At 41.6% G+C, this 15363-nt stretch overlaps 1 protein-coding gene across 1 annotated transcript; it reads left to right on the top strand.

Annotated features, from left to right (window-relative positions):
- Positions 1-205: 205 nt before the first annotated feature.
- Positions 206-14883, top strand: LOC103778011 (nucleolar RNA helicase 2-like; the record flags this gene model as incomplete). Its single annotated transcript, XM_008945580.1, has 14 exons — positions 206-261; positions 3460-3532; positions 4502-4680; positions 5538-5655; positions 6438-6623; positions 7981-8126; positions 8281-8430; positions 9717-9878; positions 10437-10556; positions 11036-11109; positions 12204-12363; positions 13199-13333; positions 14131-14175; positions 14686-14883. Coding segments are annotated over 14 exons (1802 nt in total), but the record flags the coding sequence as incomplete, so codon positions are not given.
- Positions 14884-15363: the final 480 nt, after the last annotated feature.

Raw genomic sequence — 15363 nt, 5'->3', positions numbered from 1 at the left:
AGCACCCGGGAGAAGGTGAAGCGGCGCGGGAAGGCCGAGGTCGAGCAAGCCCAGCCCGAGGAGAGCGACGGGGAGTTGGAACCCCCTCTGCCCAAAAAGACAAAAAAAAACAAGGAGAAGAGCAACTGTCTGACTGGAGAAGATGATGGTTCCGGGCATGCGGCAAAACTTTCCTCCGCTGTTGGACATGGTGTGGCGTCTCTAGCAGCCCAGAGCGCGTCCGACGACGGGGATGCGGGAGAGCAGGACGGTGACACAGAGGTACTGACGCTCTGCCCGTGGAGCCCTTGTCTTCCTTAAAGCCCCACTGGTAATGAGTGGGCTCAGTTACACGTGCTGGGTGCTCCATGGAGACCTGATGTGTGAGGGTGGTGAGAGTGTTAGGCTGCTGTCATAGGCAGCGTTTGCTGCTCTTTACGCTTAGCTTTATGGTACCCCTCTTTTGAGTGTAGGGGAGTGGCTCGTTGTGAGCGAAACCCAGTAGCACATGCACCAACACGTGGTAGCTCTGTCCTTGTGTTTTCCTCCTCGTGGTGGTCAGTGCCAAGCCATTTGGAGTAGCTTATCCTTTAGTGGAGGAGGCTAGCTATTAGGAAGCTGTTTCTCTGTACTGGCTTTTCGTGTGGGAACTTGGTTTGTGTCCTGCAGCACAAGGGTTTCTCCCTGCTGTCCCAGAAGCGTGCACTGCTTTGTGCTGTGACAGTGCTTTCTCCACTGGCAGATCCTTTGAAGAAGCATTTTGCATGATATCCTGTAAAGGAAGGTTGTGGTGTCACAGATGACTGTTTTAGGTAACGTAAAGAATTTGTAAAAATGCAACTTAGAAAAATTGAGTGGCAGAGTTCACTGTTACTCACTACACAGAAGAAAATCGAGTTTGAATTGATTTGGGATGGTTTACACAGACTGGAGATGCAGAAAGATAGGGGAGACCTTCCCATTGTGTCATGAGGTTCTGAATAGATGCCTTTGCTTTCTAAATTTTTCAGAGAGGACTTGAGGTGCAGCTAGATCCACTGTTACTCTCAGACTTGGTCACTAGTTTACGGATAATGGATTATGTATGTTCACTCAATCCTTTATATCACTTCGCTAAGATTTCAAAGTTTCAGCAAGCTTGTTCCCAATTCACTTACTTTCCATTCAGGCATTTGGTGTTACTTCACTTTGAAGTTTGAACCGTAGGTTTCCTGAAGCACACTCTTGGGCTGTTTGCTTCTCCCTCACACACTCTTCACGTGCTCTTTGGTCCAAAAATTATTCTGGTCTTTCATCTTCTGACTGATGGAATTCTTAATTGCTTCCAGAAGGGAGGCAATGTTTTATTTGCAGCTGCTGTTGATTTTTGTAGCCTTATTTATGTTCCAGTTTATGCTGGCTCTAGAGGCCCTGTTTTGACTAAGTAGATACATGTTCAATGAATATAAACAGAAATTTACAGTTTGATGCCTAAGGTTTCGGCAAATCTAGCTACTTATGCTGAGGAAAGCTGAGTGAACAGCATACTAAATCACAGAACATGATAGCCCTAAGTGATTTTTCCTCTCATGAAGAAAAACTTCTTTCCTGTGATGCTGCCAGAGCCCTGGACCCGGCTGCCCAGAGAAGTTGGAGAGCCTCCTTCTCTGTAGAGATTCAAACTCCACCTTGCTGCAATCCTGGGCAACCTGCTCTGGGTGACCCTGTTTTAGCATAATCTCCAGAAGCTCCTTCCAACTACAATTCTGTGGTTCATTCTATTTAAAACTGACTTAAGCTAAATGACTAGTATCTCTTGACATTGGGAGTTGTCTCTGCTAAAGGGGAGAGTTGCCTGCTGTATCATCCAGTTGCTGTCCTGGGAGAATTCAAATGGGGCTCATACAGCAACCATCAGTAAATGGTTTCATATTTACCTCATGATAAGTAAATGCTCATGCCAGCAGTCGTCTGTCATTGGTAAAAGATCTCATTGCTTTGAGGAGCAACCTTGAGAGACGTCCCAAACTGACTTAAGCTAAATGACTAGTATCTCTTGACATTGGGAGTTGTCTCTGCTAAAGGGGAGAGTTGCCTGCTGTATCATCCAGTTGCTGTCCAGGGAGAATTCAAATGGGGCTCATACAGCAACCATCAGTAAATGGTTTCATATTTACCTCATGATAAGTAAATGCTCATGACAGCAGTCGTCTGTCATTGGTAAAAGATCTCATTGCTTTGAGGAGCAACCTTGAGAGACGTCCCACCTCACAGGGACCTCGTGCAGCCTAGCAGGAGGAATTAAAAGAAAAGGCTCACGTTAGGCTGTCCTATCACGTTTATGAGGTGGAGTGGTTGGCTCCTATCACGTTTATGAGGTGGAGTGGTTGGCTCCTAGTCGAGTTGCCTACAGTGGGAAAGGTATGCGTGAGTCTCTTTGCACCCACAACTGTCTGTTTGCTCTGCTCCTTCATGAGTTTCCTAGAAGATGTCTTGGCCAGGCTCTGGCCTTTACCTCCTCTGTAGCCTGTGCCAAACTGCTGCTGGTTTTGTTAAGGGAGGGTTGAGTGCATTCATCACAGATGGTTATCCTTATTAATCCCAGTTCTGGGATTCTCCCTGTTCAGATTTCTCCCTCGGCCTTGCCCATGTGTATGAGAGGGCCCTGCAGCTTGCCTTCCCCTGTACAGGGCCTTCTGTCAGTGATCTCTCTTGTGTTTAAGATGGGAATGTGAATCGAGAGAGTGCTTTTCGTACATTGCATGTAACAATGTGATCTCTTAGATCTTTGAAGCAGAAGCTAAATTGTGAGTTTTAAGTATCTGCTGGTGTGCAAAGTTAAACTCTTCACATGGTGTACTAAGTAAGCTTGATTTAGAGGGAAACTCCTGCTTCACACAGCAAATTGTGACACCAAATACATTTTGCTGTGAAAAACAGTTTTCTAATGATTTCAGTGGACTTCAGTTAAGCTTTGTAAGAAGTAGTTTCCTGATTTGCCAAGCATATGTGCCCAAGGTAGTTAAGATGATGTGGAAGGGGCTGTTGTTCATTTTGTATTGCCATGAGTCTTAAAAGGTGATGCAGGTAGATCTGAATTAGGGGTGAGACAACAGCAGTCATGGTTTTGAACAAGTTGTTGCAGGTAACAAGAGCAGGAAGTCCTATGGCAGGAAATCTTTACTTAAGACTGATGTGAAAACAGAATTCACTCTTAGGGATCTGTCACGCTGAGTGGTGCAGCCTGTGTCAGTGTGTCTCATCTTCTGATACATGGTGGCTGGATTCAAGTTTCCTGCTTTCTGCTGGGATGATGTTTTTGTTTGTGAAATACCTGTGTCACAAGGGTTTTAGTTTTCAAAAAGAGGTACCTGTTAAAATCGTGGTGGTAAAGCAGATGCACTGATTTTCTTGTGTGCCTGTGTAGCATGTTATTGGCTCATCTTGTAGGGCTAATAAGTTGTTTTTTTTTTTTCTTTCTTTCTTTCATCCTATAAGGAGCTGACAGAAGAAGAAAAAGAAGGCGCCTTCTCCAATTTTCCTCTCTCCCAAAACACCATCAGCCTTCTCAGAGGTTAGTTAAGATGGTAGAAGGAATGGCTGTAAATGATTGTCCAGAACTGCACTCTGTTACCTCTGTAAGCAGAGATATAAACTAAGGGTAAATTGTCCTAAATCATCTTTCATTTATTGTGTGGTAAGAATATGCATGTCATCAGTCATTGTAGATTGAAATAATCTACTTTTGTTAGTAGGAAGAAAGTTTGTCTTGTTCAAGTGCCTTAAGGTGAGTTTATTCCTCCATAGTGTGGTTATTCCTAGATATGCATTCCAGAGATGGGGTTTCTCTTCTCATCAGCATAATTCTATTTACTGTGTATCTTTACTTTAGTCCCATATCTGATGTCTACAATGCTACTTCTTAAATTAAGTGTAATGGTGTTTGGTATATGAAGACTATTTGGCTTCTTTGAACACATTTGCTATGATTATTTTCATACTTTTGGTCATTTTCTTATTTTTTTCAATTAGTTTTGTTGAGGAAGTAATCACTGTAGTGTTCTTGTCCTCTGTGTTGGGAAGCTGTGCAGTTTTCTTCTCAGACAAAGCTTTTTGTGTTCCTTTGTTTTTGTTGCTCAGAAGATTCTCTTGAATGGATTGTTTCACTTCTACTGCACAAATCTACTCTGAAGTTCTAAAATGTTTTGAAGCAAACACCGTCATCTCCTCACTTTCAAAACCAAGCTACTACAAAATCTTGGGCTGTATCAGAAAAAAGATTGATTTTTTTTTTTTTTCCCCTTCTACAGTTGTCTTACGGCCAACATCACAAAGTCTGTGTTTCATTTAGATACTCAGCCTCATGTTTGGGGAGGGACAAACACCTTTTGGCAGGAGTAAAACCAAAGATACGTGGCTTTGTTTAAGTTGCATCTCCTGTTCTATCTGACATGATGTGCTCTACATATTCAGAGTAGTTATATATGAGAGCTTCTAGTTGTTTGTTCACCTTTTAATGAAACCTTTTTGGACTACCTTACAGCTCGAGGTGTAAAATACCTGTTTCCTGTGCAAGTGAAGACTTTTCAGCCCATATATGATGGCAAAGATGTAATTGCTCAAGCTCGAACAGGAACTGGAAAAACCTTTTCTTTTGCTCTTCCGCTGACTGAAAAGCTTCAGAGCGTCTCACAAGATGGGAAAAGAGGCCGTGCACCAAAAGTAACTTACCACTTAAGGGTTAACACCAAAATTTAGAGTATAGCAGTTTTCAAAAGTAATTTCGTAATTGCTTTGGGGACTTCTGTTTGGGGCTCCTTTCTCCTTTATGGTGTTTTTAATTCTGAGACCTTTCTTCAGACCAGGACCTATGGTGACAGAGATTTTGCAGCATCATGGCAATAACGTCTCATGTTGAGAGTTCCTTGTGATGACTGCATCTGGGAGAATGGTTGGGGCACTGCAGTAGTAACTAGTGGGCTTCCAGACTGTTGTCATCAAGGAGTTAGGGTGCAGCTTTGGGGTTCAGTCTCTGCCTCTTTTGAGGCTGAGGTTGAGTCAACTGGACTTGTCTCTGTTCACTGAGCTTGTTTCTCACTGTAACTTGGTGATAACTGAAAACCTTTGGGTTTGTTTTTTTCCCCCTTGTGTCCAGAGACTCAATGGATTCAAGTGGTATGTACATTTGTAGTTAAGGAATTGGTAATCAGATACCTGTGATCAGAAGCCATATTCCCACACAAATGAAGTGTATATGTTTATCATTAGGCTGAAAAACTTACAGTAGGCAGATTTGTTACCTACTCCTTCCTTCTGTCGTACTAACTTTAAAGGCAATGTAAGTTTTAAAATCGTATTGTCTGAAAGATTTCTAGAGAAGAATTCAGGTCTTTGTTTTATTGTTTAATTGTTAAAGAAAATGGGGGAAGGCTAGATACTGGAGGAAGGCAGGTAGGTGGGAGTGTTGTACTTCTGCAACAAATGTAGAATAAGAATGGGCACGCAAGCTGTTTGACGTGAAGTAAACCCTTATAGCACCCTCTGCCAGCTGCTTTTTTGTCTCTTCTCACTCCCTCCAGGTGCTGGTTCTTGTTCCGACCAGGGAATTGGCCACTCAGGTAGCCAAAGACTTCAAGAATCTCACAAGGAAACTGTCAGTGGCTTGTTTTTATGGAGGAACTCCATATAAAGAACAGCGTAAGTAAACACTGAGGAATTCTGGCTTGGAGTTGACTTTCTCCAAAAGCACCTCTGTAAATAAAACGTTTTTTTTTTTTCCACTCTTCAGAGTTCCACTTCAATCAGGAACCACCACATTGCTTTCAAAGGAAGCATACAGTCTGGGTTGAATTACTTTAGTTCCAGTAAATCTTTATTTAAAAGACTTATTGCAGGCCTGTGAAGTGACTAGTCCTTCTAGTTTTTTCTTTATTCTGTGTTTGTGTGGATTTTGTGTGGACATACATTGGGACTATCTTTTGTCTGTCTCCAGAGGTAGCTGTGAGAAAGAATTTAGCTGAAAAACTTAGGTGTTTTTCTATAATAATGCTCTGGAGGTTTCTAATGTCAGCTGATTGTTGCTTGGAAATTGGCATATCTTGTAACTTTGTTTGTGGTTTAACTGATAGTCCTGACAGAGGTAGCTGTGAGAAAGAATTTAGCTGAAAAACTTAGGTGTTTTTCTATAATAATGCTCTGGAGGTCTCTAATGTCAGCTGATTGTTCCTTGGAAATCGGCATATCTTGTTGTAACTTGGCTTGTGGTTTAACTGATATTCCTGACAGAGCAACTTGGACTGCCATTCAACTTACTGCTTTGTTACATGTACTGGATGTAGTGCTTTATTCAGACATTAAAGTGAAGGGCAGTAACTTTTTGGTTCTAAAATTAGAAGTGTTACTGAGTACTGGTAACTTTTTACCTTGTTGTCTCTTAGCATTCTTGACACTGTCCTTATTTTTTTTGTCTTTTTTTCCAGTTGATCTCCTTAAAAGTGGCATTGATATTCTAGTGGGAACGCCTGGACGGATCAAAGACCATGTTCAGAATAGCAAGCTGGAACTTTCCAGTGTGAAGCATGTTGTTTTGGATGAAGTTGATCACATGTTAGACATGGGCTTTGCTGAACAAGTAGAAGAAATCTTAGGATTTGCATATAAAAAAGGTAAATTCCGACACCAGGAGAGGAATAGGGGACAATGGAGACAACACAATTACATTACTTTGAAAATTGCTGGTACACTCCCAACTTGAATCCTTTGTGCTATGCTAGTTTTGGACTTCAAAGGGCAAGGTAGAATTGGAAAAGGTTTAAAGAAAGGTGACAGATGGCTGAAGGTATGGAATGGTGTCTCTGGAAGGAAGGGATAAAAAAGAGGCTAAAAAGCAACAAACCCAACCCAGCTCCCCAGGCCCTAGTGTTCTTTGTCCTGAGAGAGGTGAATTAGCATTGGGTTAGGGTTATGGCACATCTGTACACTCGTCATCACAGAAAGTTGACAGCTAGGGAATATTTGCTCTTCTCTGATGTAGTAGGCATTTAGCAAAAACACCACAAAGCAGGTAGAGAGCAGAAGGAGGTTATTTTAATTGTGGAATTCCTTGCCATGTTGTACTTACGCCAAAAGTTTTGAGAAGTGACTTGATGAATGACTGAAATTAGAAATATCAAGGATTACTACTTCTGGCTTTGGAAGTCACAAAAGGCTGGTCACTGGCAGAGTTCCTTCACATCTTTGCTAGCTACACTTGACTACTGTTGCAGAGAGTATGTGAGCTTCATGGATCTTAGGTTTGATCTGGTACAGCCACTGTCACTTTTACTTGACTGCTACATTCTCCCCATTTCTGCAGTGTTGATTTTTTGCCATGACAGTCCAGAAGTACAAGTAGCCTACTGAAACGGGAAATCTGTATAGGCTTTGAAGAGTTGTCATAATCAGTCTTAAAAGTTTTCTTTGTAACTGGAAGATAAATTGTAGGGAATAATAAGGGTTCTTTTGTAATAAGTGTTTTTTTTCTGTCTGATCCTGTGGAGCTATGAAGGCAGGTTACACTTCTTCCCAGAACACTGTTAAGAAGTTCTTACCTGGGGTGATCTACCTTGTTAAGTAATTTTTCCCCTTATCTGTAGTGTCTTTTTCCTTTGCACGTAGCCATACTGTGCCCAGCTAGTTAGTACTGGAATTCCAGGCAAGGAAGGATTTAGACCAGAGTTCTTTCGGGGATGTAGGAGGACTTGAGGCATGTTCTAAACCATTTTTAACTGTTGATCTAGAAATGTCTTGCATTTCTTCCCAGGCAGGATGAAGGATACAGTTTGGTCTAGTTAAAACGACTGTAATTTTGCCTTTGGCATCTAAATGGTATTAAAAATGTTTTTGTTGCTTCTTAAGTTTTCTTGAAGCTGACTTAATGCACATAGAAACTTCTCAATTTGAGAGTAACTCTGTAGCTCTTGTATGAGCTCTTAAGTTTCAGAAGCTGTTGCGGTGACTGAAATTGGTGGCTTTTCCTTCCAGGTTCTGAGAACAACCCCCAGACACTGCTGTTCTCTGCAACTTGTCCACGATGGGTATATGATGTAGCAAAAAAATACATGAAAGATGAATATGAACAGATTGACCTGATTGGAAAGAAGACTCAAAGGACTGCCACGACTGTGGAAGTGAGTGGTTCTGCTGCAGAGCAGTGCTGGTCCTGAGAGCGTGTAGCCTGGATGAAATGGGTTCTGCATTGATACTATTTCTGCAGTTGTTGTGTCTGTTCTGAGTGTGGCTTAGATTTAACATAGATGCGTCTCCTGTTTCTTTCCCAAACAGCACTTGGCTATACAGTGTCGCTCGTCTCAGAGAGCAGGAGTTCTGGGGGACATCATCCAAGTGTACAGTGGCAGCCGTGGGCGGACCATTGTCTTCTGTGAGACTAAAAAGGAAGCAAACGAGCTGGCGATGAACGCGTCGCTCAAACAGGTACCGGGCTCCGGGCGGTTACGGATGGGCAGGAATTGGGTGCCCTTACCTAAGTATTGGGTTGTATCTGTGTGGATGAAGTTGTTTCTGTGGGTGGTTTTAAGACTTACAAAAGACATTTCTAAAAGCAGAGCTTTGCAGTTCAAATACCATCTTGGCTGTCATTATTAATTTATTACTTTGGCTTTAAAGTCATGCAGGGATGGGATAAATAGAAAACATGTGGCTTATGCTTCATAACCAGTAGATGGTAACAATCGTAATAAATGGGAGCTAGTGTAGTGCACATACCTCATCTCATGTTGGTGTGGTTTTTTGAATTCCCATCTCTTAATAGCATTTTTTCTTTGAGCACTCAGTATTCAAGAAAATCCAACTAATATGGTAGAATGGAATCTCTTGTTGCTCTTGGAAGGTCATTTAATAGTTTGTTTACAACTCAAGTGACGTATTGAGCAGATTTTCTTTACTCGATTGAGTTACTACTGTGTTTTTGAGGATAGGGAAAGGTGTTAGATTTTTTTTCAGAGAAAATCCTGATTGATACTAAATACTAATTTATGGAGAAAGAGCAGTGGTGGGAGTACTTGGTTTGTCCAGTGTTTGATAATCATCGTATAGCATCCACCTTAAAAATCTCACAGCAACAGTTTTTGTCTGTTGGCCCTGCTGCTTTCACAGTAAATGCAATGACTGTTCTGGTATTTATATGTGTTGCATTTTTCTTCTATGCTAATAAGTTCTGCTTTAGCATGTTATTAATTTGTATTCTGAGCCTGTGACTCTCCCCTTTCTCCTTGTCAAACATTTGGTCTGTCTCTTGTCCCATTAAAAGTGGAGGTTGTTCAGGTCACCTGTAGCGTTTGGGAGTGCCCTGAAAACCTCACTTCATCTTCTTCTGTGGACTTTGGGATGGCTTCCCAGGGAAGGGAGCAGAATCTCCTGCTACCTCTTGACAAGCACTGCTTCAATAAAGTTGTTTCTACTTGTTCCTGTGGAGGTGAAAGCTGAAGTGGGCCCTTTTGGCATCTCAGACTGCAAGTGGTGGTTTGCTGTTAGTGTGCCACAAATCATAATGTTATGGTAAAACTAGTGCTTATGAGTATTATTGTCCCAGATAGGGATAGTGCCCCAATGCAGGATGCTTAATATTCCTGTGGTATCAGCTGTGCAATTATCTTCTATTGCTCTGAACGATACTTTGAGTTTTGTGATTAGATGTCTTCAAATACTGCAGCCTAGACTCCCCTGTTAAATGACATGTCGATGGTTTCTTTCGCTGACAGGATGCCCAGTCCTTGCACGGTGACATTCCGCAGAAGCAGAGAGAAATTACATTAAAAGGCTTTAGAAATGGTGTGTTTGAAGTTCTCATTGCAACAAATGTAGCTGCCCGTGGTTTGGATATTCCTGAGGTTGACCTTGTTATACAGTGTTCACCGCCAAAAGTAAGTCATGGGGAAGCTGTAGGATTTATGTTTTTGTGACAAATCAGCAAGTTATTCCTTTCTTTCACCAGAATTATGTTCTGATTCACAAAGTGGATTTCTTTTGTAAATGCAGGCCTAGAATATTCTAATTAAGCTTTTATATTTTGAGCTTTGATTAAAGTACAAGTGATGGGTTTTGGTTACTCCTTAAAGCCATAAGATAGCTTGTGACACTGTTTCACCATTTCTGAATCTTCCCAATGTAGTTGCATTTCATAACAATTCCAAAATACTCCTCCTGCCTTTTTCTTCTTTTGAAACTCCATTGGAGGTCTTTGTTTAACAAAACTTGGTGTCAGTAGCATTTGTTGAACAGGAGGCAGTGCACCTTGGGCAGGGTAGTGTACACAAACCCCAGTGGTTTGTATGTAGTTAGGAGTTTGGGTATAGAGACATAGTGTATCGCTCCTTAGGCTTCTGAATTAGAATTCATCTTGTGTTTTCTCTCTCTTAAAATGTATAAATGTCAACAGTTTAAATGACAAAGTTTTCTGTTGTTAATCTGAATTTCTGAAGGATGTCGATTCCTACATCCATCGGTCTGGACGTACGGGTCGCGCTGGCCGGACTGGGATCTGCATTTGTTTGTTTCAGAGAAGAGAAGAAGATCTTCTGAAACAAGTTGAGCACAAAGCGGTGAGTTGTACTTCAGACCTTGAAATTTTTCAGCTCCTAAAAAGACTCTGCCACTCCTAGAGTCTGGAATCGTTGGCTGCTTATGAATTCAGTGAGGGACTCAAGTCCTATAGTCCAGTAGCCCTAAAATGCTGATATTTGTGAAGTGTTTGTAAATGTTTTTGTATCAGCCTGGTCTAATGTCTCATGAGTTTCCCTGTGTTGGCAATACACTGTTGCTGTCAGCAGGTAAACTGACAGGAATGCATGAAGGAGACCATGCCTTGCTTGACAATCTGCATGGAAATTCATGTAAAGTAGCTCAGATTATCAAAGACAGAAACTTAAAGACAAGCTTTAGTCTGGCTTTAGAAGTAAATTAAGTAAAGACTGTGTTGATGTTCCACATGGTAAACATCTAGAGGTGACAGTAATGTGTCTGAGGCAGGGTTGAGTTGTAGAGTACTGAAAACATCCTTATTACTTTTTCTTGATTTCAGGGGATTACGTTTAAGCGTGTAGGTGTTCCCTCTGCTACAGATGTAATTCAAGCGTCAAGTAATGATGCCAAAAAGTAAGTTTATTTGTCTGTCTAGTGATGTCACCAACAATACTGCTGCTAATGCAGAGCTTTAAGAAATGGGACCTATATGTGAGCATGTTTTTGCCAATGTCATAAAAATCAGCTGGTTTGTGTGTAGACAACTGAATGGTTTTCATGGTACCAATGAACCTCTGCATGCTTGAACATAGACCTTTTCATAGAACAAGCTGTTTTCTAAGTTCTTGCAAAAATTAACCTTTGGTTATATTGTCAGAAATCAATAGCAGAACAGGGAATCACTGTTCTGTAGTGAAAACTATTTTGTCTGCTCAGATAATACAGGAGAAGCATGTAAAGAGCAATACTTAATATACTGAGGAGTTACTCTGCTGTAGTGAGCCTGTTGTAGCCCCATACTGTGTTTCTGTGTATCATTTTGTTCTCAAGGGTTGTTTTTTTTTTTTATTTCATGCCTCTTTGCTGGCCCATTGGTGGAAATTTGCATTGACAGAATTATAATTAGTGAGGTTTTGACCAATGTGAAAGAGATCATAGGCATGTTGTTGGCTTCACCACTTGGAAGAATGGTGGGAAGAGCTGGTGTACCAAAAATCATGAAGTAGCTGTTCTCAGCTTCCCAGCTTGTTTTTCCACTGCTGTTCCAGAACTAAACAATGTAACCGGCTTGCATGGAGTGCAAGAAGTGCCTTGGCCAAGCCCAGCAGTGGCACGGTTGTGGTTTGCTTCTCTTCCTTGTGAAGTAAAAGCGTGGGATTCTTGGGTTTGCTGGCAACACTTTCATCTGGATTCTTCGGTATGGCCTTAAGGGTGATGGTGTTTTAGAGCCTTCCCTTGAGGTTTTTATCAATGCTCTCAAACTTGTAATGTTGTATCTCATTAGTATCAAACACATCTTTCAAGAGTTTTTGCTGAGTGAAAGGAGGAGTATTCAGCATCCTGAAGGTGTTGAGTTAAATGAGTGGTAGTGAAGCATGAGCATGATAGTCAAGGCTTTTAGAGGTAGTTCACTAATCTTGAAAGCAGTCTGAAGTCTGTATCTTAAACATGACTGCACATCACACTGGCCTTTGCTGATCTTTTAAACTTTTGTTTTTACCACGTAGGTTGTTGGAGGCCATTCCTCCTTCTGCAGTAGACTACTTCAGAAAATCTGCTCAAGAGCTCATAGATGAAAAAGGGGCAGTTACTGCCCTGGCTGCTGCTCTAGCCCATATTTCTGGAGCAGCTTACATACAGCAGCGCTCTTTACTCAACTCAACTGCGGTAAATACCATTATAACTGTCTTAGCAAGAACGGGTAAATGAATTGCTTGCGTCCAGTCCAAGTGTGACATCTTCTCAGGCTCTTCTCAGTAAGGTTTCTGAATAGCTGTTGTCCCCAGCTCCTGGTTTGTTGCTCATTCCTTAATTGCAGTCAGCTCTGACTGGCACACTGCAGGAAACCAGAGAAACTTGAAATCAGTTAGTAAATTTTCTTGTAATGAGACTTAAAAGAATTTCTCCAGAGATCTAAGTGACAGGAGACTTTGATGTTCTAAGACAGTTTAGCTAATAACATTTTCCAAGCTAATTGATTGGTTTGTGCTATTGTAGGTTTCCCAGGAAGCTTTTAATATTTCTATAATATTTCAAGTCTAGGATGTGAGTACCTGATTTCAAAGAGACCATGACAAAAATAGTACATTCCTTCCTTTTTCTCATGAATTTAGGGAGAATTTGGCCCAGTTTGTTGTGTGGTAGCTCAGTTTTGGAAATGGCATATGACTGGACTGTGCTTCCTGTATTATTTTGGCATTTTTTTTACCCATCCCTAGCAGTAACTGTCTGTATGTATTGAGTAAATGTCTGCTTCTGTCTAAAATACAAAAATGCTATTTGTCTTTATGTCAATGAGCATTCCCAGGTTAGAAGGATGCCTTCAGCTTCTTAGGAGGCTTTTAGCTGCTTCACTTCTTGGGAAGTTGAATTTTTTTTTCTTTTTTTTTTAAGATTAAATACTACATAACAATAACAAGTTATTCTGTGGTTCATTAGTTAGTGAGGTACAGGCTGTCCAACGAAGTTTAGCCTTGTAAACATTTTTCTCTGTTTCTTGAAGGGCTTTGTGACCATGGTGTTGAAGTGTTCAATAGAAATCCGTACCATGAGCTATGCCTGGCGAGGACTAAAAGAACAGCTTGGTGAAGAAGTAGATGCCAAAGTATCTGCCATGCGTTTCCTTAAGGGGAAGATGGTAAGACACCCCAACCTCAGGGAAGGAGGGGCTGGGAGTGTACACACATGGCCAGTTTTTGTAGTAATGGGGGCAGGAGTTCTGATGGACCAGTATGGAAATGTTTATACCTCACTCTATCCTTACTCAATTTAGCTTCTCAGAAAATGGTAACCCATCACCAGGCCCACTGAAACTGCTGTTTGTGTATGAACTATTAAAAAAAAACCAAAACCAGCATTGAAGCTAGTTGAGTGTTTCGAAAGACGCTTATTTGAATGGAAACATTGCTCCTAAATGATAATGCAGGAATTCCCTCCTAAAAAAAAAGGCATCACAAATAAGTATATAGCGGGATTATCCTTTTGCTGTGAACTTATGCTGACACTATAAACCACTGCACTGGAAGGGCAGCTGTAGAGTAGGGCTGTGAATGACTGCCTGACCTGAGCAGTACAGCATTTATCTGACTGTCAGCCCAGCTCCTGATGTGTCCAACAACTTGTCTCCTGTGCAAATGTGTTCTCAGAGAGCTTGTGGTGCTGGATATCTTACTTTTAAATAGGCTGATTGCAGGCAATGCTGCTGTCAGCACAGAGCATTTGAATCTGCATTTGATTTTTCAGCTTTTGTGCTTTAACTGTTTTTATTTCCAGCTTATAAAAAACTTCCCCCAAAAGACCATGCTTTCTTCCAGTCCTGATTCCTGCACTTTGTGTGTAGAGTGGTTGCAGGTGCTACTTGTCTGGAGTTATGTGTTGCTGTTCTTGGATATGTCCTTGGAAAGCAAATGCCTCTTTTTTTTTTTTCTGTTTTAGGGGGTATGCTTTGATATCCCTGTTGGCGAATTGAGTAACATACAGGTATGTTTTTGTAGCTGGAATTGGCTTTGGAACCTGGTGATTTAAATCTGGTGGTTGCTCTGTATATATGTAGGATTGAACACAGGGTGGTTTGGGAGGATAAGGTTTGTGTTTTAATAAGGATGTTGCATTGACAATGGAGCCACTAGAAGGAGCACACCACAGTTGTTAGAAAATACCGTGTCATGCCTCTTTCTTGGTTCTCATTATATTACCTGATTTTATTAAACTAAATCCTATGTTCTTTGGCTACTCTGGGTTCTGACCTTTCCAGTGTATTTGAGAGTTAACCAGTTTTCTCTCAACTTCCCTCCCTTGTGTCCTTTTGTTACCGTTTTTCCTTTGTAAGGAGACTGTGAGTTGTCTCCCAGGAGGGATCTGCTGACCTACTTTGGTGTGGGTGGAATTTATCTGGAGATACCTTTGTAGTCAATGTTGCTTTTAATGATCTGGGGTACCTTGGACACACCTGCTGGCATGTAAAGTTTTGTTGCATTGGTTTTGTCTTAGGAGCAGTGGAATGACACCAGGCGTTGGCAGCTGTCGGTGGCAAAGGAATTGCCTGAGCTGGAAGAGTCCCCCCAGGAGGCTGGGCGAGGGTTCTCCAGGTTTGGAAATGGGCGGCAAGGTGCTGGTGGTGGCTTCAAGAGAAACAACTGGCTTAAGAATGGAAGCCGAGGACATGATTTTAACAGGTCGCTTGATTAACAGATCAGGTTAATCGAGGTACACATATGGGACTGCATTGATTTTTATCAAGAAGTAAAACCCTGTTAGACATTCCTCTTTGTCTTTATTGCTTGGATAAAGCAGCCTGTTTATGAGGATGGCTAAACGTCACGTTTGCTGAAATGACTGGGATTTTTGGAAGATTTTTCTTTTTGCCAAGCAGTTAAATTAAATGCCACACATTTCTTGAGAGTGAGTGTTTCACTGGAAACTCGGCGCTGAGGGGAACGAGTATGGATGTTAGCCACACCTTGCCTGTTCAGCAGTCCTGTATTAAAAAAAAAAATGGTTCTAAAAATAAAAACTCTTCAGAAAAGTAGGAGATGGAGCCCCTCGGCACCCTTCCTGGAGAGCATCCCACGGGTTCCAGGGCTCTAGTGGCCCTTGGGCTGCTCCCGTTTGCCTGGCGCCTTCAGTATTCGCTACCGTTTGCCCTCAACCCCGTGACGGAGGCCGTGG

Source organism: Merops nubicus, unplaced genomic scaffold, assembly GCF_000691845.1.
Source record: "Merops nubicus isolate BGI_N331 unplaced genomic scaffold, ASM69184v1 scaffold12128, whole genome shotgun sequence".
NCBI lineage: Eukaryota > Metazoa > Chordata > Aves > Coraciiformes > Meropidae > Merops > Merops nubicus.
Note: the sequence above shows the minus strand (reverse complement) of the source record. Positions and strands in the feature narration are given on the sequence as shown.